Raw genomic sequence first — 22,955 nt, 5'->3', positions numbered from 1 at the left:
GGAAGTAGAACTCCAGCAACTGTTGGATCTAGGTCTTTGGTTCATTTTGAGAAAAAAAAAATTTTTTTTAAAGAAGAGGAAAAAAATAAAATATTAAGTCACGTGTATTGACAATAAATATTGTCAATTTATATGTGGCTTCTGTAACTACTGTATTTAAATCCAAGAAATTAATAAAGAAAAATTACCCAGGGTAGAAACTTTGTGATAGAGTTCAATAATATATAGCAATTACTTCTAAGGAAAGAAAAGTAATTTCAAAAAACCTAGGTAGTTCTTGGGAAGCCAATTTACTCTAAGAAGCTGAAACATTCAAGATAATTTAATGTGGAGGAAACAGTGACAAAAATTACTTTTTAGGAGATGATGGGAAGCCTGATGTTTTATTTCTTAAGGTAAAGAAGGATGTAATTTACTCAAAGGGTGTTTGTTCAAAATCCAAGGAACTAATATTTGATAGATGTGGGTTTATCCTCTGACTTCACTGCAGCAATGTTCTGCGAAACCATGCTAGAATTCATGTTTATTCTTTTAGTGAGTGAATCTCCCAAGGTAGAGTTCAAAGAGGATATTTTTACATGCATATTTTATCTTTATAGCAAAATCTTTTAAAGGAATTAATTATATGTGTGTATTTATACCTGCACACACACACACGCACACACACACACTCACTCACTCGTAGAGGCATGAGTGGAAGCAACTGCCATCCAAGGTTATTCCATATACCGAAATTTCAAAAACTGAAATTTCTTGATGAAAGGCCACCATCATCTTTTTTTTTTAAGAAAATATATTAACTACTTATATATTATCCACTTTTTAAAATATAGAAATTAAAAAAAAAAACTATTATAAACTGAGAGTTGAGCTCAGGACCTCGCGCATGCTAAGCATGCTCTCTACCACTTGAGCTATACCTTCTCCCCTCTTAAGTGGTATTTTTAAACTACTCTAAAGGGAAAGTGTGGATAACCACCAAGGAGGTAAATTAACCTATGGAAGTGTAGGATGAAACAGAGCAGTGGATGTGAATCTCTGGAAACTTCCTAGTGATTGGAAATCATGTAAATTTGCATGAACTGGCTTTGAGAAGGTGGTACGACCCTGTTGGTAGGTCACAGATGTTATTTAATTGCCTGATTTGAAGATTAAGTGGTATAAGAAAAAGGACTGTGACAACTCTTCTCTGGGAAAAAATTAGAAGATAAGCTTTCACAAGGTATAATTTGAGTTGTAAATGATTGTCCAGTGGAAGTGCACTTGACAAAAGACAATGCGAAAAAGGACAAGGGGGAGAAGCTCAAGGGTGGGAGGGTGGATATAAATATCACCTGTTCAGGGACAGTACTGACCTCATGACTGAGGATGGGGCCACTCAAAACCCAAACACACTGGGAGAGAAGCAGAGTACACAATTTGGGGGAGACTCCCTGAGTCCAACAGAAGGGGAGAAAATGTTAATTATAGGTAATAAAAAGTGATGAAGCAAACAACTCCCTATTACTACACCCTGTAATTCTGTGCTACCAACTAATGCTTCATCAAGACTAAAATTGTATTCTATTCCGGTTATGTTTCCTGCACCATGATAAACAACTCTTCCCTCCATTGTCTGGGCAGCATGTTTTTGTGGATTTTGTCAGTTTGTGAGTTTGTCATCATCTGAAAAACGGATGTGTAGAAGATAACTCAGATCCTGCTAAAAAAGAAGACTGGCTTCTTCCACCTTTTGACCTCAGAACTTAACAGACCATCTTCCTAGAATGGTTTGATTGATTCAGACTGGAAGAGCCACAAAAGTTGTCAAGAGACACCAATTTAAGGACAGTGGTGATATCTGCTTAAGGACACAGATATGCCACTGTTTTCTATGTACAGGGAAGCTGGCTTTGAACTGTCAATCAAAACAGCATTCAGAGAATGAAATACTTATGTCAGGCTTGTGAAATATTCTTTAGGGTCACCTTATTGAGTTACTTAGAGAAAAGAATTCAGCTAAATTAAGTAGACTGTTTTCTGGATCTCTGCAGAACAAATATAATGAATTCTAATACGTCCAGTTTACCCATTTGGCTATTGACAACTGCTAAGAATTTAACTACTACCAGCTCCATTTTCAGATGAGGACACTGAAGAGCGAGCAGTCACCCAGCTTGCACAAAATCTTACTAGAACCTAAGCAATGGGAGTTACATAACAGCCTGTTCCTTCTCCTCCAGGTTCCTTCTCTGCTGGAGCATCTGTCTCAGCCCAATGGAATGTGCCTACTTGAACCTGGGCTACAGCGGTCCACATTTTAACTTTTTGAGAGTAAATTTTCTTTATTAAGATAGAGTAGACACTTAGAAAATGCAAAAATCATAGGTGTAAAGCTCAGTTAATTATTCTAAAGTGAACAACTCATGTTACTACCTCCTAGATCAAAGAATGGGACACTAGTGGCAACCTAGAAGGCCCACAGCATGCAGAAGCTTTTCAATTTTGCTGTAATCCACTCATTTATTTTTGCTTTGCTGCCAAGACCAATGTCAGGGAGCCTCTATGTTTTCTTTGAGTCTTCTCTCTCTTTTTCTTAGTCTAGCTAGTTTTATCAAAAGAACCAACTCTCAGTCTTGTTGATCTTTTCTATAGCTTTCCTATTCTCTATTTAATTTACTACTTCTCCACTCTTTATCACTTCCTTCTGTAGGTAACCTCTTCATACCTACAGAGGGCCACAAACATGAACAGGGGTGACAGCAAAGATTTCATAACCTGAGGATGGATGTATTCTTAGATAATCTGAGTTAATATGCTGGAAGTGTGATTTCACAGAATACATAATACAACGGTGTTAAAATTATTTTTATTCTGCACTTACCATAAATAGTATTCTGCATGCTGAGCTGAAACAATAACCACCTTGTCTAACATTGTCTCTTGAGAAACTAAGGTTCAAATACTAAATACTATCCATATACTACTTGTGAAGAAATATAGTTATTTTTCTTGCAACCACAGACCTCTGCTAATGCCCCAGTATCTGACTCAAGTCAGAGAAGGCAATTCCTTTATCAAATGTATGCAGTAGTGAAGACTTCAGTTCTTCTCTGTGGGGGCTGATTAAATCTGGCTCCTTGCCTGCTTCCTGTCATGAGGGTCATGAGTATGGGTAAGAAGTGATGTCACTAATGACAGCCTGAAGTGGGCACTGGCTACCAGATTTGGCATGGGTGGTTCCATAAAAGAAACTAAGGTTATATTTAACTGCACAGTTGAACATGAACGGGGAGGAAGGTAAGGGGGAGAATAGCCCTAAATTTCAGAAACAAAAGGACATCCCTCAGAAAGCAAGAAATACATGGCTTCCTGCATCCTAGAAGTTGCTTCTGCTACAGAAAAATAGACCTGCTTTATTTGTTAAACAAACGTCCAAAAAGTGACGTACGCTTTAGAACCACAAGTAAATATATTTGATATCATATTCTTAACAAGATCCACTGCAGCTCTTTTTAAATCATGGCCTCTGATAGATCCATACATTTCCTTAGTCCAAGATGAAGCAGCCCAGGGCAACCCTACCCACAGAGAACACAGCTCGTGAGGAATGGACACTCCATACTTAAAATATTCTTATGTCAACTTCCCTTCCACTGCACCTGTGCGTGTTGCCTTTGTTTCACTCTTGTACTCACCTAGGCATTAAACTCTTCCTCTTCACCGATTTCTAGGAAAAAAAAAATCAAAAATCCAATCATATATCACTCATATGTAGAATCTAAAAAAAAAAAAAGAAAACCACACACACACACAAATAAACTTATTTACAAAACAGAAACAGAAATTTATTCACAGACATAGAAAACAAACTGATGGTTACCAGGGGAGGAAGGGAGTTGGAAGGGATAAATGGGAATTTGAGATTTGCAGATACTAACTATTATATATAAAATAGATAAACAAGTTGCTTTCGTATAGCATAGGGAACTATATTCAATATCTTGTAGTAACCTATGGAGAAAAAGAATATGAAAACAAATATATGTATGTATATGTATGACTGAACTATTATGATATACACCAGAAACTGACACAACATTGTAAACTGACAATACTTTAATTAAAAAAAAAGAATATGAAAAGGAATGTACGTCTGTATATGTGTGACTGAAACATTATGCTGTATACCAGGAATTGATGCAACATTGTAAACTGACTATACTTCAATACCAAAAAAAATCCAATCACAGCAATCTTTTTGTGAGGGTGAACGTTTATTGAAGATTTGGAACATTTCAGGGGAAGTACTGCACAACATTCTACCATCTCTCCACAATCTTCCTTCCTCTTTTTCCATTTTCTTCAATCTCCTCCCTTCCCTGTTTGGACTCACTCAGCACGGCTCTCTATCAGTCAGGACAGGCTGCGAAGTGCCATGGAACAAAACAACCCCCAAACCTGCGGCTTAATACAAACATTTATCTGGGAATGAGACCTTCTCTGGTGTGCTTTGAGAGTACCCACAGAGGAAATCTGAGCCTAAGCCCTACATTTACACCTTTTACATCATGGATAGTTATTCAGAGACTGAAAATATTACAATATGCCAAGGAGGACCTTATAATTCCATAAAAGGAGAACTTTATTTTGGCCTAATGATTGCTAGATTAGCAGTTCCTTCAGAATATGTGGTAACTTTAAAAAATTCAGATGCCTGGACCTCATCCATAGATATTTTGATTCAGTAGATTTGATGTGGGGTTCAGGACTCTAAATTTTTATCAAGCTCTCCAGGTACTTCTGAAAATTATCCTGGTTTGAAACCTCTAGTTCAGGGGTCAGTTCAGGGGTCAGCAAACTACAGCCTTCAAGCTGAATCTAACCTTGCCACCTGTTTTTGTAAATAAAGTTTAACTGGAATGCAGACATGCTCATTCATTTATGTACTGTGGATGGCTGTTTTTGTGCTATAATGGCAGAGCTGAGTAATTGAGACAGAGACCATATGGCCCATAAAATGTAAATTATTTACAATCAATTCCTTTATAGAAAAAGTTTGCAGACCCCTGCTCTTGTCTGTTTCAGGACTAATTTCCAGAGTCATGTTATTATTAGTGGCGGGAACTAAATAAAGCAATATAGGTGATCACTACTGAAAATAACAATACCTGGACTGAATTCTTACAATCTTTATCTTTATATGAGAAAGATGATTCTCTTCTGTATATACAAACTACCAATTTTTTCCTGAGTTATACTGCCCCCTAATGGTATAAATGTTAAACCACAGACGTTTAATCAGATTAGATGTTCCCCCAATGTTAATCAACTCCTGAAATCAGTCACTACAGACTGTAGCTAGGGACTTTAGGAACCAGTTCACTCAGTAGAACTGAGCAAGACTAAATGGCCTGAGAGAAGGTTGGCATTTTAATGAGAATTAGAATCTCTTCCTTCTGTAAAGTTCCTTTCTCTTCAAAAACTGTGACTCCATGTAGCATGTCTAATTAGACAGTCATTTACTCCTAAGGGGATACATTTTCTTGGGGATATTTCGGCCATTCATGATGCCATGTGCATCTCCCAAATTGAAGCACAATACTATCCATATGGTCAAAATCACATGTGCACTCATTATGATGAACTGTGATGAAAGGAAAGAAAGTTTAAATAGGAATCTAGATGCATGCAGACATACACAAAGATGGTTACCAAAGGGTACTGCACACATATTAGGCAATAATGAGACAGCAGAGGATGAGAACGGTGGCTTTCCCCCTTGACTATTGATTAAAACCCTCCGAGGACCTTTTATAACATAATGATGGCCAGATCTCCACTCCTGTATTTTCTGATCCTACTCGTCTGGGGAGAGCCTCATGCAGCAGAATTTTTTTTTTTTTAAGCTCTCCAAGTAATTTTACCATGTCCCATCTAAAAATTGTCACTTGCCATCTGCCTCTACAAGGATTAGGTCTCTAGCTGCTGCAGTCACTGACCTTCAACACACCCTGAAAGGAGTTCAGGGCAGTGATCAGGAATGAGGCACTCTGTGCTCTGGGAAAACTGGCAGAATAGACCTTCAGATAGTCAGATATTTTTCTGGGGAAGATTTTATGAGCCCAATTTCTTGCATTTTCTCATATCTAGAAAGGCACTAAAATATTAACAAAGACAACAGCAGCAACTCTGCCAAAATGTGTGCTTGGCTGCAGGTACCCACATTCACCAAAATCACATATATACTGACTTCCCTCTTTACCTCTTGGGAGCAGTTCCTCAAGCTATCTGAGTGGCTATCTCCCTGACTGTAGTCCTTACTTTGCCCCAAATAAAACTTAACTCACAATTCTCATGTTGTGCTTTTTTTTTTTTTTCAGTCGACATGTGTAACCAAGGTTAAGAATCATTTTTCCACAGCAGTGTTTCTCAAATTTTAAGGTATATTCAAATCACCTATGGATCTAAAAAGATGTGCACACTGTGATTCAGTGTGTCTGTGATGAAATCTGAGAATGATTCCTAACCAGCTTCAGGGTGATGCTGATGCTGCTATGTGTGGACCACACTTTGAGTGGAAGGAATTAGATCATCCCCAGCCACGAGCCACAGTTTTTATGCAATCTCAGTGGTTCTGAGATCTTAAAGTACATATCACCTGGGAGCTAACTAAACTTACAAATTGGCAAGTTCTAGTCTCAGAAATTAAAACTCGGTGGATTTCAGTTTTTAACAAATGTCCCAACTGATTGATATTCATAGTATGAACCACACACACACTTACCTACACAAATGGTATTTATTCTACAAATCACATGTTTTTAAAAAGGCAGCAACACTGCTTATTAATTTTACAAGCTACCTTGACCAAATGTGGGGAAATGTTTCTCTTGATCTGGGTGAAAGAAGAAATTATTCTCAAATTCATTGGCTTAAACCAACAATTTTATTACATCTCATGGTTTTGTGGGCCAGGAATTTGGGCCAAGGTCAAGCTAGGTGATTCTTCTGTTCTCCCTGTGGTGCTGACTGAAGTCACTTAGTCACTTAGTGGTATATAACTAGCAAATAGGTTGGTCTGAAGAGTCCAACATGCTTCACTTCACATACCTTGGCTAGAAGGCTGGGCCCACTGGGCCTGTCACCTGGAATGCCTACACACCTCTCCAGTCTGGCAGTCTTGGTTGGGGTAGTAGGTCTCCTTACATGGCAGCTCAAGGCTGTTGAGACTGTTCCAAGACAAAGGAAGTGGAAGTTGCCATTCTCTCAAGTCCTGGGCTCAGAAACTGGCAGTGTCATCTCTACTGGTCAAAGCAGTCACAAAGCCCAACCAGATTCAAGGGGGAAGAGTCAGAAATGGGCTGTAGTCATGGGTGTGCAACCAGCCCTTTGTAGAACCACAAGTGCAGTTGCATAGGGACCCGAACTCAAAAGGACCCCATGCTTAGTTTAATGCTCTGCCATCTTGAAGTTATTTAAAATTTTTGAACAAAGGGCATTTTCATTTTGTACTGAGACCCACAAATTATGTAGCCTGTCCTCATCATAAACCTCACTTTTCAATGGAGAGAATATTAGGGGGGTGGGGTATAGCTCAGTGGTAGAGCACGTGCTTCACAGGCATGAGGTCCTGGGTTCAATCCCCAGTGCCTCTACCAAAAAATAATTTAAATAAATTAAATAAACCTAACTACTCCCCCCGGCCCCAAAATAACCCACAGACAAAAATAAACAAATAAAACAAAAGGAATAAAACTTTTTAAAATGTTTTTTAAATGGAAAGAGTATTAAAAATTTTGTAGCCATCTTTAATCAGTCATAAGCTGCCTTCCATAGACATTATTCCTCATCAAAGTTCTATATTCAGAGTTATCCTTTCAAAATGCAGACTGAGGTTTGTTGGTTAAATTCAATACAACATAAACAAGGGAAACAAATTATGAGGCTGGAAATTGGAGTAAATTCTGTGATGTTTTAGGATTAAGAAATATGTTGGAAGCCAATCTCACTATTATACTAAATACCAGCTAGCACCCTGTAACTGATCACCTCTGTGCTCACTCTCTCATTTAGGTCACTTATGCATTAACCAACAGTTACCCAAGGTCAGTATGCATGCTAAATTTTTGCATACAGTCTTTGATAAGAAAGACAGCCAGTAATCACTATATAGGGGGAAGCCTCCATGATCTCACCAAACCTGGTTTTGAGTTTTGGGGCATCCGCAAAACTAAGTAAAGTTTATTAAGGAAGGCAGTGACAACCTCTATGCTTTTTGAGGACAGGGCCACATCTGACATCTCTCTGGGTCATCAGTCATTTGCACTAACTACGTTATGTTCTTAGCAGAGCTCAGTAAGGGTTGCTGGTGATGAATCTAAGCAACAAATGGAATAATCACAATAACAACTACCAAAAAACCCAGATGGATAGAATGTAGACACAATTAATGAAGGATAAGGTCAGGAAAACAATCAAGCACAGTACTCTGCACACAGGCAAAGATTACTGAATTGAAATGATTGATATAATAAACTCCTGAAAAGTATGATTATCCAGGGAAAGTTTCTTAGAGAAAGAAGCTACACTTTGAAAGAAATGAGGGTGGGCAGAATACTGAAAGGAAATAGAAACTATGTTGGTATGAGGAGGAGAAGAAAATCAACAAGATTTGGGTAGAGGAATGTGGGGAGACGGAAGTTACTGGATAGATGAGAGGTGGGGGGGTCACTGCTTCAGGGCACTTGTTTCAGGCTGCAGAATCTGAATTTACTCCACAAGCTGTGGGAAGTTAGTTTAGTTTCTTCTTGGTTTGGAAGAAATGGGTGATGGTTTTAAATTTTATTACTCAAACATAATAATGGAAGTCTCTAAGGATGCACATTCCAAAGGAGGTACAAGACTAATATGCATAATTTTCCAAAGGAGATGGTCTGAAACTTAGTGAAGGATCCTTAAACCGCTGATTCAGCTTGAGGGTACAACAATTAGAAGTTAGAGATCAGAAAAGGTCTTTAAAAGAGAGACGTTCTTGAGATACTTGATGGTGGGAACGTTCTCTTTTATCCCAGGAGACTACCTGAAGAAGTTAATATGTATCTCTTGAAGTCTGAAGAACACAATGGCCTGGTGTCTGACTTCCTCCTGAAGAAAATCTAAAGGGTAAGGGAAGGGACTGGCTACTTTGATGGAGGGAGTGAGAACTGGGCTGCATTCCCACAGTTCTTTGAGGCGAAGATTGTGCTTCCTGTTGTGGTAGATGTTGTGATGCCTGAAAGACTTGTTCCTCCAGCCACTGTAAGTGATGTCAGCAGGCAGTCCTCTACTGTCAGTCTCCACTGGGACTGCTCTGGCTGAAGAGAGCTAATGACTAACTGGTATAGTTGTATAAGGTCCTATCCCCCACCCCAATTTAGGACAACTCTGCAGGGCCATCCCAGCTTCAGAAGTCCCAGTAGCTCAACTTCTCCCGCTGATCAACTTTTCTTTTTTCCCTCTCTTTCTACAGGTGTTGATCTCAAGGGGACTCCCCAAAAAACATACGCCATGGTTATCTCCATCTGAGTCTGCTTCACAAGAAACCTGACCTGTAGCACCTGTAGATCAGATGTAGGCCCCATGGACAAGTGAAATACCCTGGATCATCTTGCATCTGTCCAAGAGGGACCCTATGGGGATGGACAAACATCAGTGGAGAGGATCCTGGGGAAGGAGTGAGCAATAGCTGGAATAGGGCTGCACCAGCCCGGGTCAAGGGAACTGAAGATTAAAGACTTCCAGTTATGAGAGGGAGAGGGGTCTCTGAAGAACTTACAAAACTCCCTGTGAGAAGGAGCTTTAACAGTTCTCCAAGTCCAAAGAGCACCTATATCCAGCTCACCAAGCTGTCAATCAAATGAAGTATTTCCTGCCCCTTCGCCTGTCCTCTTTCCCAGGGCTCCAAACCTGGAGAGGACAGAAACTCAGCGGAGGGGCAGAGAACACAAGACAGGGTAAGAGAGCAGATGCCAACTCGGTTCTTTCCCTGACTTAAAAGCCTAAAACAGTTCCCCCACCTCTCTCCTCAAACACTGTAATATTCTACCTTTCCCTTTATTTGGTGAGATGCCTCATAGTTCCTCTGATGCGCGGTCTCCACAGTCCTTTGTTGCAAAAAGTCAAACCCTCACCTTGTCTAAGGATTGTCCATGGGGATCTCAGGATGCAAAGCCTAAAAGCATTGTCTTGGCTGGTCCTATGTCTCCCTGAGGTCATTACAACTGCACGCCTACTGAGAGACACGCAACGAAAGGCGCACAGCAGCCGCTCAATAATTTCTCAGATTTCCCAGTTGCCTCAGGAGCGGAGCGCTGGGTCAGCAGCGGCGGCAAGACAGAAACAGCAACAGCCCGGGTGGACCAACTGCGGACCCAGGCCAGCGCTCCCTGCGAGGCACGCGCCGGTCCGCAAGCCTCCAGACACGTAGAGTCAGCGGAGTAAAACCTACTTGCGCTCGCTTGTGGGCCCTGACGTAACGCAATGGCAGTCCGGCCGGCTCCACGCTTCTCTCTCCGCCCCGCCCAGTCCTGCTGCCCCGCCCCATCAGTTCCGTTCCTCTCGCCCCGCCCAGCCACCCTGCCCTCGCCCTGTCCTTCCAGGTTGCCCCGCCCTGTCCCTCTCGTCAGCCCGTCCCTCCTCTAGCTTCTCGCCCCGCCCCTTCCTGCTGCCCGCCCCGCCCCGCCCGTCCCGTCCCGCCCCCTCTTGCTGCCCCGCCCCGCCCCGCTCGTCCCGTCCCGCCCCCTCCTGCTACCCTGCTGGCAAGTAGCTGCGGCCGCTGGCGCCATGGGGACCGCCTCGTCGCTCGTGAGCCCTGCGGGCGGGGAGGTGATCGAGGACACCTACGGGGCGGGCGGCGGTGAGGCCTGTGAGATCCCGGTGGAGGTGAAGCCCAAGGCCCGCCTGCTGCGCAGCTCGTTCCGCCGGGGCGCGGGAGTGGCGGCGGCGGCGGCGGGGGCCGGGCCCGGGTCGCTGCCCCGCGGGGCGGGCGGCGGCGGGCTGCTGGGGGCCAGCTTCAAGTCCACTGGCTCGTCGGTGCCCGAGCTGGAGTACGCGGCGGCCGAGTACGAGCGGCTGAAGAAGGAGTACGAGATCTTCCGGGTCAGCAAGAACCAGGAGTTGTTATCCATGGGCCGCCGTGAGGCCAAGCTGGACACAGAGAACAAGCGGCTGCGGGCCGAGCTGCAGGTAATGCGGGGCCGGGCGCTCCTCAGGGACTACCGCGACACCCGGGGAAGTGAAGCCCGGGGCGGCCTGCCCACGGCCCCGCAGCCGCTTGGCCGCACTGCCAGCTGGACCCTGGATGCCTGACTCCGCCCCTCGTCCATCCTGTCTCATCTCCAAACCGAGAAAGTCTGGAAAGTTGAGCAGAAGCTGCTCAGAATTTTAGTTTCAGGGGACGTATTGTCTTGGGGTCTAAACTGATTGCTTAACTAAACCTCCTCCCCCTTTCTGTTTCTGGCCATGCCTCCGGACACTGAAGCAATTAGCCTGAAAGTGTCCTGAAGCAGCAAATGCCAATCTCCAGGGAAGTAGGTCCACACGGGGCACACATATACACAAAAGACTGGTGACATCTGTTGAAGCAACTCATCAAACGCTTCCCAGGACTTTTAAAACCCCCTGCCGCCCCCACACACAATTTTTACATACCTCCAATTTCTTTGTGAAGTTCCATAGCTCTTGGGGTTTAATGATCTTGAAGTGAAATTTTCTGGAAGCCTCCTGCTTAACTGCTCTAGTTGAAAACGTTCTCTAGGTGTAGTCAAATGCCCTTTGATTTTGATTAATTTACTCAAAAAACAATTATCGCCTACACTCCCTGTAGTAGATCCATTTAAACTAATTAAAATAGTATATAAAGCAAAAGGGTATTTTTCTGTGGGCAAAGTTGTGAGACTTTGTGCCATCTTTTGGGGGCCCCTCTAAGCTTGCTCTCTATATTTGCTGTGGGAGAAACTTATGGACAGCCCAGGTATTCCTGGGCTCATTACAGTAGGAATAGAATAAATACCTCAGGCTGATTTTTCTAAAAGAAAGAAGACTTCTTCCTTCTAGACTCGGCATTCTAGTTAACACACCCACTCCTGTTAGCGGTTGTATAGTTAGCACTATTATCTGGGAAGACATAAGCAGTTTATCTGTTGTCTTAGCAATTTCCTACTGGGCAGTCTTAATGCACTTGCATATATGAAATGGACTTAGACATTTCAGACATCTGATTTCCATCCAAACCATTGTTCAGTGGACACTGCATATTGCAAAGGACTGTGGGGTGGCGGTGGACAAGAAGGCTGCACCAACCAGGGCAGAGTGCACTAAAGTGTTGACATATGTCCCAGTCCCAGGTTATTCCTATTACCAATCCTGATTCCTCACGTAACCCTTTCCTTTTTCACTTATCTAGGCTTTAAGAAAACCTTTTCTGTATTTATTTAACCCATTCAATCACACATTTATGGGAAGCCTGCTGTGTGTCAGGCACTGCGAGGGCTCTGGAGATAGCAATATGAGAAAGGCGTGGAGTCTCAGAATTAATTATCCTTCAGGTTAAGCTTTACAAATTGTACTTTTTGTTAAAGATGGAGAACAGGTGTAGGGAAGATTAAGAACTAGTGCAGTATTTCAAAGAAAAAGTATTCATTTCCATTGAAGGCGTAATGTTAAGTGTCTTCATCTACTATAATTTAAGCATATTTGCATTTTTTTATGTGTTTGAATAAAATGGCAATATGCAGTTCTTGATCACTGGTAAAAAATAAGTAGATTGTTAGAATTCTAAGATGTGTAATATGTATGCAAGATAATATAAAGTTCAAGAGGCATGTTATTTTTGTTAGAAATAACAAGATAAATTATTCCAGGCACTTCAGAAAACTTACCAGAAGATACTTCGGGAAAAGGAAAGTGCTTTAGAAGCAAAATACCAAGCAATGGAGAGAGCAGCTACATTTGAACATGACAGAGATAAAGTTAAAAGACAATTCAAGGTAAATTTCATACATTTTTATCCCCAAAGTGACACAGAATAAAAACAGTTATGTTTTAAAAGTTCATATAATGCTGCGATGAATAAATAGAAATAGTTGTTGAAGCAGTCATGCAAGTTGTAAGAACTAGACTAAAGCACTTTTTACATTTTTTAGCTGGACCAGGTAAACTTGAGAGTTTCAAAGAAAAGATATGGAAGTGAACATTTTAATAGAGATTTTGAAAAAAAAAGTGTTTTTATTAGGGGAAGGCATTTAGAAATGTTTGGGGACGTTTTGTATGGGAGGGCAGTACTGGCATTTAGTGGGAGGGGGACAAATTTGCTAAACCTCTGGTACTGCATTGGACAGCCCCACATCATAAACACGCATCCTGCTGGAATTCCAGCGGGTTCCAGTTACAAAACAGCGATGTAGAGGTACTCAAGTTATTCATCCTATAAAAGAGGCAATCAAGGACCAAATGAATGTTGATTTTATGAATAAAAGAATTTTCCCTTAGAAGTTGATGACACAGTTGCTTTTTGATTATGGAAAAGGGTTTCAAAATTAAAATCTTTCTTTTCAAGATTTTTAGGGAGACCAAGGAGAATGAAATTCAGGATTTATTGAGGGCCAAGCGAGAGTTGGAGAGCAAACTTCAGAGGCTACAGGCTCAGGGGATCCAAGTATTTGATCCTGGGGAGTCTGATTCAGATGACAACTGTACAGATGTTACTGGTAAATTTATTTCCTATGTATAATATCTTGAATGTAATGATCCTGTAGAGCCAACTTTGAATCCTTTTAAGCAATTGCTGTTACAGATAGAGTTGCACTTTGTCTTTCTTTCTCAGCTGCTCTAACAGCTCTTTTCCATGAAGTCCATGATGTTGTAGAGGTTGAGCTTCCTTCTGTCTTATTGCTCTGCTGACCTTAACCCATAGCTTCTCTCTCTGGTCTAAGATAGCTCCTCCAGGTCCCACCATCACATCTGCATTTTAACCAGGGAGAGAGGGAGGGGAATACATTACTTCCCTCGAAAGCACAATCTAAAAGATGCACAGATGACTCCTACTCCTAGGAAGATTGGAAAGTGTGATCATTAGCAGGAGAGCCATGTATCCACATTAAGTTTGGGGTTGGGTTACTGAAGGAAGAGGGGGAGAAGAGATATTGGACGACAGTCAGTAGTCTCTGTCATGTTTTTCTACATAATTGATGTATTCTTTACAACTGTCAGAATATCTGCATAATATTTCATTGAGTGGGTTCCAATGCAGTTTTGTGAAATACTTTTCAAGTTTTTATTTTGTAATTAAACATAAGAAGTACGTTTTTTCTAGAAATAAAGAAAAATCTGGAATTACAGAATGAAGGGTCCACCATGCTTTAAGGAAATACTAATGAGGTGCGATTGATATTGGAAAAAGAAAAAGACTCTGTTTTAAATGCAGTGGAAAAATGCAGTCATTCTCCATGTATATACAAACTGATATATTTTGGAGTGAAATACAGCAACTGATAATTCCCTCTTAATTTGTATTTTAGTACCGCTGGAATCTGACCAGCATCCTGGGACTTTTGTTACTAACTTCTGAGAAAAAAATGAAGTGATTCTTAATGGCTTAGAGTGACTAAGAAGATGCTTTTATGCCCCCACGTTAGTCTTAGTGATTATTTCAGTATTGACATATGTTAAAACATACAGTGTTTCAATATTCTAGTTCTCTTGGCAAATTAATAAAAAACAAGTTAATATTTCCTCCCAGGTCTTCATATTTTGATTTAAACCTGAAGAAGAAATGCCTGAAGGAATGCCACTCATTTGAAGTTCAAAAATCTACAAATAATACTCTCAGTTTTGCCAGAGATTTAGCTCAAATACCAGTTTACTTTATAGTTAGTCAAGGATGCCATGCAACTATTCTGGCAAATAATACTTATTTAAAAAATCAACATGTTCATAAATACCTATTGATTAAGACATTAATTTTATTGCTCTGTTAGGTTAAAGAGAATGTACTCTTTATATGCTTAGCTTACATCCTAATAGATTACCAATATTAATTACCAGTGTGCCAGTAATAGGTTTCCTTTGAAATTCTTTCCTTCAACTTTTACATCGATACCTAAATCATATAGCTAGAAATGTTTCTTAGAATTTTCGTGGCTGGGGCGAATGTTTTTCACTTCTCTCTGTTATTATAATTCCTTTGGTTATTGTATTTGTAATTTCTTTTCATCTATTTTCTCTTTTTAATCCCCTTTTTAAATTTGAGATGATAACCACCACTGTAGAACTTGCCAGAAGTTGATGGTAAAGTACTTTTAAAATCATTGTTTTGAATTCAGAATCAGTTTGAACATTTGTTGTATTTACAATATTGTACTATTTTTTAAATTAGAAATCCTATTAAGTATATATGATAAGTTTTTGAAATTTCACTACCTAGTTTGATTTTCATCAGATGAAATCTCTTACTTTTACAGCTGCTGGAACCCAGTGTGAATATTGGTCCGGTGGAGCCTTGGGAAGTGAGCCTTCGATTGGGAGCATGATCCAACTTCAGCAGTCCTTTCGGGGCCCTGAGTTCGCCCATAGTTCTATAGATGTAGAAGGACCCTTTGCTAATGTCAACAGAGGTAACACACGCCATTTGCCAATTACCTTGGTTAATAGTAGTGACTGTTTGTGTGCTATAATCGTGTGCTGGGAAAACTACCATCAGCAGAGCATGAGATTTGTGTTCTGGGAGTCTTCCACTGTTAAACCGTCACGTATTGGTGCTTGTCACTGACCAGGGATAATGAAGTTACGTAATTCACAGCAGGATCAGAGGGTGCTCCCCAGTCAGACTGGCCAGTGGGTTCTAATAACTGAACTGCTGGTCTGAATTCTTCAGTATTTTAGTAGAGCAGTGAGAGTCTAACGTAGATTAACTGAAAAACAGTAGTTTTTAATCTTTCGCTCTGCATCTTTGACGGTGTTGAAAGTTAGAGCAGTTTGTGGAGTAGAATACAAAACCTCAGTTATATAATACAGTATTTTTATCAAAAGAATATTTTCACTATTTTTATATAATTTGATATCCAAAACAGCTCTTAGGATCTGTTCAGAACTTAAATACCACCACAGATCTGAGATGTGATAAGTAGCTTTACTTTTCTTAAAACTATGAAATTATTTATCTTTTAGCAAAATGAAAATCATTTTTAACTATGCCTTTTGAATTAGCCAAATATGTTTCAGAATATTCATTCACTATCATTTGATTACTTTTCTTTTTATGCCATTCTTGAACTTTCTTTTTGACTCAGTATATTTCAAGAATAATAAGTTGGTAAAACCATAGGCCAGTGGGAATGTAGGCTCTCCTCGAGGAGCAAACTGACTGAACAGCCCATGTAGCCTAGTTCCCTGTCATTTGATTGGAGCCATGGGTACACCAGCAAAGACAACTAGTGACATTGATTGCTTTAAGCCTCAGGATAGAATTTGGGGTTAGAGGACTGATTGCCTTCTGAGATGTTATTCTAGAAGCTACTTCAGTATTGCAAATGAGATCAGATTTCATTCTATGATGCCTGTTGTGTTTTTTTTTTAACTTTTGGGGAATCATCTTGTCAAATGTTTTCTAGTAAGTTTTTTCAGGAACTGATGAGAAATTTTATTTTCAGATGACTGGGATATTGCTGTAGCTAGTTTATTACAAGTTACCCCGCTGTTTTCGCATTCTCTGTGGAGTAACACTGTCAGATGTTACCTTATTTGTACAGATGAAACTCAGCCCGAAATGGATCTTTTCCTTAAGGTGAGGACATTTATAAATTCTGTATTCACTGATTTAAAATACAAGTTAATATTGTGTCCTGTTGATGATACTACTACATCTAAACCAAGCATTTTATTATCTACTAGATTATGTCTTAAAGAGCAGGAAGCATCCTGGGCTTTTCTTAAGAAAAAGTCTTACTCAATATTATCAATATGTTCAAATTAAAGCCTTGGAACTTTATGCTTTTGAATGCTTCATTATACATTCTCCATAGTGTTTAAGACCCTTACTGGTGGTGCCTGCTTTAATTAAAACCTGCCAGCCCTATCCTGAATCTGTTTTAGGTTATAATAAAATTTAATCCTTGTCATGGTTCTTAATTTTCAAGGCAGCCATTGGGGTTAATCTAAGGTAAGGGTCAGCAAACTGCAGCTTGTGGATCAAATTTGGCCTGCAGCCTGTTTGTGTATGACCCGGAGCTAAGATTGGCTTTTACATTTTTAAATAGTTGAAAAAAAGTCAAAAGAAGAGTAATATTTTGACAAGTGAAAATTATATGAAATTCAAATTTTGTTGTCTGTAAATAAAGTTTGACTGGAACATAGCTATGTTCAATGTATTGTCTCTGGTTGCTTCACACCAGTGGCAGAATAAATTATGATGGAGACTAAATGGACCACAGAGACCTCTGCCAAAACAGCCAAGTTGCTTAGCTGTCATTAATTTGTGAGAATATTTGCCATCTGGCCCTTTATAGAAAAAGTTTGTCAGTTACTGTTCTACTGAATTTTAAATAAATATGCATGTCACGTGCTATACCTGCTATATTAACACTCTCCAGATTGTTGACTAGTAAATTCATTTAGCTTTCTTTTTTTGATATACTCAATTTTGGTAAAAAGATAAAACATTTTTGCAAGCCAAAAGTTCCACTCACTAACTGAATATAGGTTATTCTCATACATATGTTGAGGGAATTACTAATTTATTGCATAATAATAAATATCATTACTTAGTAAATTAATTTGTTATAAACCAACATGTTTTTATTTTATATCTGTTTGCTTTTGTGTTCTAATAGATCATGGTGGACAATTTTTTACTATATTAATCTATGGATTTATATTTTCCACCCTATAACAATAAACAAATCATTTATAATAATAAAAAAGATAACTAAATTCCAAAGCAAAATAGCCTAATATTTTACTCCTGTTATTTTAAGTTTTATTATGAGATAAATCACTTTCTGAGTGAGGAAACAGCCAAGCCTAAGCTATTACTTTTCATTTTCTAGAGAAACTTGCCTTTTCTCTTAAAGATTGTCTTTAAAATGTGATTATATATATATTAAAATTTTAAATCAGAGAATATCCAACATACCTGTTCTAAAGCATGCTCTTTTAAATAGTGCAAAGCTGACTAGATCTGTAGTTAAATAAGCTATGCTTTTATATATTTTAATTTGTTTTTAGGACTATTCACCTAAACTTAAGAGGATGTGTGAGACAATGGGATATTTTTTCCATGCTGTATATTTTCCAGTAGATATTGAAAATCAATACCTCACTGTAAGAAAATGGGAAATTGAGAAGAGCTCATTAGTTATCTTATTCATTCATTTAACTTTACCGAGGTAAGCTGAAAATTCTATAGTTTATTACAGGGGTTAAACTTGTAAATAGAATTAAGATTGCCAAGTGAACTTGAAAGATAAGGTCTAATTGGATTCTTATAATCAGAAACAATCCATGAAATGCAGTAAATTCTATGACTTTTCATACTTAAATAAAATAAAAAGTTAAAAGTTTCATACTATTAGGCTTGTTTGATAGGTCATAAGATTAGCGTCATATACTGACAGGCATATGAGGAACAGATAAACGAGATTATACTGTATAGCACAGGGAAATATATACAAGATCTTGTGGTAGCTCACAGCGAAAAAAATGCAACAATGAATGAATATATGTATGTTCATGTATAACTGAAAAATTGTGCTCTACACTGGAAATTGACACAACATTGTAAAATGACTATAACTCAGTGAAAAAAGTTAAAAAAAGATTAATGTCGTGAATGTAAAGATCATTTTTTAATATTGAAATACAGGTTATTTAAATGTGTTAGTTTCTGGTGTACAGCAAAATGATTCAGTTATACATATACATATATATGTATATATATCTATATTCTTTTTGGATTCTTTTCCACTATAGTTTATTATAAGATATTGAATATAGTTCCCTGTGCTATATAGTAGGTCCTTGTTAAAGATAATTTTAAACAGGAGTCAACAAACTATGGCCCTCAAGCCAAATCCAGTCAGCCACCTGTTTTTATAAGTAAAATTTTATTGGAACGCAGGTATGTTCATTGATATATGTATTATCTACAGCTGCTTTCACACTACAGCAGCAGAGATGAGTAGTTACAACAGGGACTGTGTGGCCAGCAAAGCCTAAAGAATTTACCAGCTGGCCCTTTACAGAAAATAGTAGTGATCCTTGATTTCAATAATCCGCATTTACCTTCATTATTTTCTTTGAGAGGCACGTGAACACTTGTTGTATAGGTGTTAAATCATATTTTTAAATCTGAAGAGCTTATCACTTTAAGTTCAGTAAAGTGAGCAGTTTTCTTATAATGTGAATATTATCACACCGGTGAGTCTAGTCTGCAAATAAAGATTTTTTTTTTACCAGTTAGATATATACATAGAAGACAAAATAGGTTAAATCAGAGGTTAATTTTTCTTTCTACATTTGCTAGCTAATTGGATTTAACCCTTTCAAAGCATTTTTGTTTTTTTTTTATTGAGGACCAGCTCTGACTTGAACTATGTATGGAAGTATTTGGAGTCCTAAGCTTTACCAGGCACTTTGCAGTGTAATCCATCATTGACCCTGAGACTCTAGCCAGAGGCCACGTGGCCAGAGGACCACCTGGTCAAGGAACCTTCTCCCAAAACGAATTTAAGGCCTCCTTCAACTTGATTTCCTTTTGTTGAGGTTCCTTACCTCCCCTCCCTCTTTTATTTTCCTGTTTTATTTTTATATTTATTAAGAGTATATCCTGTTTTGTTATTTAATGTCTGGGTAGTATTTTATCTCCAGTGGTAGTATATGTCATTTGCTGTTTTTCTCCTGTTAATTTTTTAATCCTTAAAACCATGTTGTTTTTCCTTTTTTCAGTTTTTTTCTTTTTCTTTTCCTCATTTTGTTTTTTCTTCTGTTTTGTCTTAGAGCTAGTATTTTCATTTTTTATGCAAATTCTGAATCATGTAATAGCTTTGCCCTATGTATACACACTAACTTGCCTCTCTAGACAAACTTTCATTTAATGCTTTTAAGAGACGGGTTATTGTTTACAATTTTCCTGTGGTGTAGGAAATGCTAGTAGCTCGTTTGAAGATTTTTCTAGAATTTAAATAGGTATAGTACACTGCAGTTATAGTACATTGTAACAAAGTTAGAATTTTTTTTAACCTTTACTACAGTAAATGATTTTTCACTAGCTCTCTAATCTTTCCCAATCTACCTCTGGATCTTTTTTATAGTGTATCTTGCTTATAAGGATTCACATCATTTATTAGATGAGTAAAGGCTAAAGGACTAGAGAAGAGAAAAATCTTGAAACCTTGAGGCTGATAGTATTTGTGTGTTAACTTGAGATTTACATAATTGTAGATGGAGTTAGGTTTTCCATTTATTTGCAAAGTCTCATGAGTCTGGTCCACTATTTTGAGCCATGTTTAACAGTATTTTTGAGAAGTTTTTTTTTTTTTAATTAGATTAAAAAATTTAAAGTTAGGCATGTTTTAAAATTCAGTTTAGTACACAATTTATCATACCTATTCTCATTGTCTGACAATGAACATGTTATGCTTTAAGACTTAAGCTAAGACAGAACTATAAAAACATCCATTGTTGGAAAGTTTCACTTGTTCGGCAGCTGGACCTTTTCTGGCCACTTGTCGTTGTAGTAAATCCTCCTTCTTGGCATTTAGGTTAGTTGACTAACTGCTGCCACCGTGCCGTTTAGCACAAGAAATACTAATTTTCAATCTAGCTTTTTATTGGAGGACTGTGAAGAAGCTTTTCTGAAAAACCCTGAAGGCAAACCACGGTTAATTTATCATCGTTTGGAGGATGGGGAAGTCAGTTCTGACTCTGTCCAGCAACTGATTGATCAAGTTTCTAACCTGAACAAGACCAGCAAAGCCAAGGTAAAATGCATACATTTGTTTTCTAAGAACAAGCGTGGCAGAGAGAGGTGCTGGAGCAAAGGCCATGAGGTGGGAGTGAGCGGCATGTTCGGGGAGAGGAAGGAAGGCAGCGTAACTGGAGGGGAGTAGTGACAAGAGACGAGTAGGAGAGGTCACAGGAGCAGATCCTGAAGAACCTTGGTTTTTTTAACTTAGAATGAGATGGGGAGCCATTGAAGGCCTTTAAGCAAAGAGGAAGATAAGCTGTTCTGACAAGGATCTCTCGGACTACCGTGTCGAGAATTACTGGTTTGGAGGGAGGGCGGTGCCATCATGCAGGTGAGGGATGCTGGTGCCTCAGACCAAGGTGGTGGTAGAGGATGTGATGGGAAGCGGTATGATTCTGGGTACATTTTGACAGAGCCGATAGATGTCCTAGCAGATTCGTGGGGACTAAGAGAAAGAAAGAAAGAATGCAGTATGTGCCTAAAAAGAATGATCTGTGAGTGGACAAATCAGGCTCTTTACTGGACTTTTTCCCCATGCACAGAGTCCTTCTATCTGCTGTCCACCAAGGTTAGTGTAAGGAGGAGCCTTTCCATGATAACCTTTCCTGAGAGCATTGGAAAAGTCAAAACCTAATGAGGAGTGGGAGGAAGATCTGATCATCCTAGTTGCATAGTGGGATATATTTTAGAACAGAGATTACAGGCTTTGAATTACTGAGCGCTGAGATAACTTGGTAAATGTTTATAGTCAATGTCAAGAATACAATCAAAAACAACTCTAGGATTTGGATGAAGTTTCTATTTCTCTGTACCCAGGTAGAAAATAAGTTCAAATGTGAATCCGAGCATTTCTCTTTACATCAATTAGTATTGACAAGATAGCTTGCAGCCAGCATAACATGGTGAAGAGTCTAAGACAAAAGAGTACATTTTTATTATAGTTAATCTCTAGAGCCATTTCATTCTTTGTTTTAATTATTTTAGTTTCAGCCTAGTCCACTAGCTCCCATGAGGAAAGGTATTAGTTCATCTTTCTTATTTTCATTCTATTTATCCTATAAATATTGCTTTTAAAAATTAGTATACTAGAAGAATGAATTTTTGTATATAGCAGTCAAATTAGATCTCTCTGCCATGATTGTAAATTTAAATGTGGAATAAACTTCTTTGCTTTTTTGTTTTGTAGAATTTACTGATATAAAGATGGATTTTGAAGATTATATATACTAAATGATACAAAAGACAAAATTAGGTCACATAAGCAAAAAAAGAATATACTTTGTGTTTTATTTGCAACATTGTTCACCCTGAATCCCTTGTGTGACCTTGAACAAGTTATTTAACTTGCCTCAGTTTCCTCTTCTGTAAAATGGAGGGATTAATAGTGTCTTCCTCACAGGGTTGTCGTGGGTATAAATGATCTAATAATATACGCAAAGTACTTAGAACAGGTCCTGACATACTGTTTTTCCTTGTTGTTGTAAATCTTTTTTCCCCAGATCATTGATCACTCAGGAGATCCTGCAGAAGGAGTATATAAAATTTATATATATGTGGAAAAGATTATTAAACAGGTAAATATTCAGTCCCTGTAAGATTCCACCTCAAATGTTTTAAGACTGTTTTCTGTAAAATTGGGTTTTCCAGAGAAAATCAATTGTTTTTTTTTTTTTCAAAACAATACCCGGGGAGCATGCCATTGTTCTGGCGGGAGTTGGTCCTGTGATATTAGCATGGCATCACTAGTACCACGTATCTGAATCTCTCAACTGTCTCACAAGCGATTTGATGCTTTAATATCTATTAAATGTAAAATGGATTATAAAAATGGTAGATAAAAAGGGAAGTATTTAAGGGAAAATATTCATCTTGTTCAATAGAGCCTCCTCAGATTCTGTGTGCACCTAGAGTTTTTGTAGATTAGAAAAATCCTTCTTGAATTTTTCTGCCACATTACCCCTAACAGCAGAGAAGG

At 38.8% G+C, this 22,955-nt stretch overlaps 1 protein-coding gene, 1 long non-coding RNA gene and 1 other non-coding gene across 4 annotated transcripts in view; 2 read left to right on the top strand and 1 right to left on the bottom strand.

Annotated features, from left to right (window-relative positions):
- LOC116148140 (uncharacterized) overlaps window positions 1–10,608 on the bottom strand; it is a 113,730-nt gene extending 103,122 nt beyond the window's left edge. Inside the window, exons 1-2 of the long non-coding RNA XR_004131664.2 lie at window positions 10,469–10,608; window positions 3,678–3,709 (exon numbers count right to left, since the gene is read on the bottom strand). This is a non-coding gene — a long non-coding RNA (uncharacterized LOC116148140). The remainder of the gene's footprint in view (window positions 1–3,677; window positions 3,710–10,468) is intronic.
- On the top strand, window positions 7,564–7,640 carry TRNAV-CAC (transfer RNA valine (anticodon CAC)). Its single transcript has one exon. It is a non-coding gene; the product is annotated as a tRNA-Val (tRNA).
- A 154-nt stretch (window positions 10,609–10,762) lies between the features above and the next one.
- The window catches only part of NPHP3 (nephrocystin 3), a 32,405-nt gene continuing 20,212 nt past the window's right edge, over window positions 10,763–22,955 (top strand). For both annotated transcript variants that reach the window (XM_010987813.3, XM_064491203.1), the window contains exons 1-8: window positions 10,763–11,205; window positions 12,882–13,007; window positions 13,577–13,727; window positions 15,480–15,632; window positions 16,668–16,801; window positions 18,241–18,401; window positions 20,837–20,993; window positions 22,480–22,554. In XM_010987813.3, the coding sequence (XP_010986115.2) occupies window positions 10,804–11,205; window positions 12,882–13,007; window positions 13,577–13,727; window positions 15,480–15,632; window positions 16,668–16,801; window positions 18,241–18,401; window positions 20,837–20,993; window positions 22,480–22,554 (1,359 nt within the window). In that variant the 5' untranslated portion in view covers window positions 10,763–10,803. The remainder of the gene's footprint in view (window positions 11,206–12,881; window positions 13,008–13,576; window positions 13,728–15,479; window positions 15,633–16,667; window positions 16,802–18,240; window positions 18,402–20,836; window positions 20,994–22,479; window positions 22,555–22,955) is intronic.

Source organism: Camelus dromedarius, chromosome 2 (genome assembly GCF_036321535.1).
Source record: "Camelus dromedarius isolate mCamDro1 chromosome 2, mCamDro1.pat, whole genome shotgun sequence".
NCBI classification, from domain to species: Eukaryota; Metazoa; Chordata; class Mammalia; order Artiodactyla; family Camelidae; genus Camelus; species Camelus dromedarius.
Note: the sequence above shows the minus strand (reverse complement) of the source record. Positions and strands in the feature narration are given on the sequence as shown.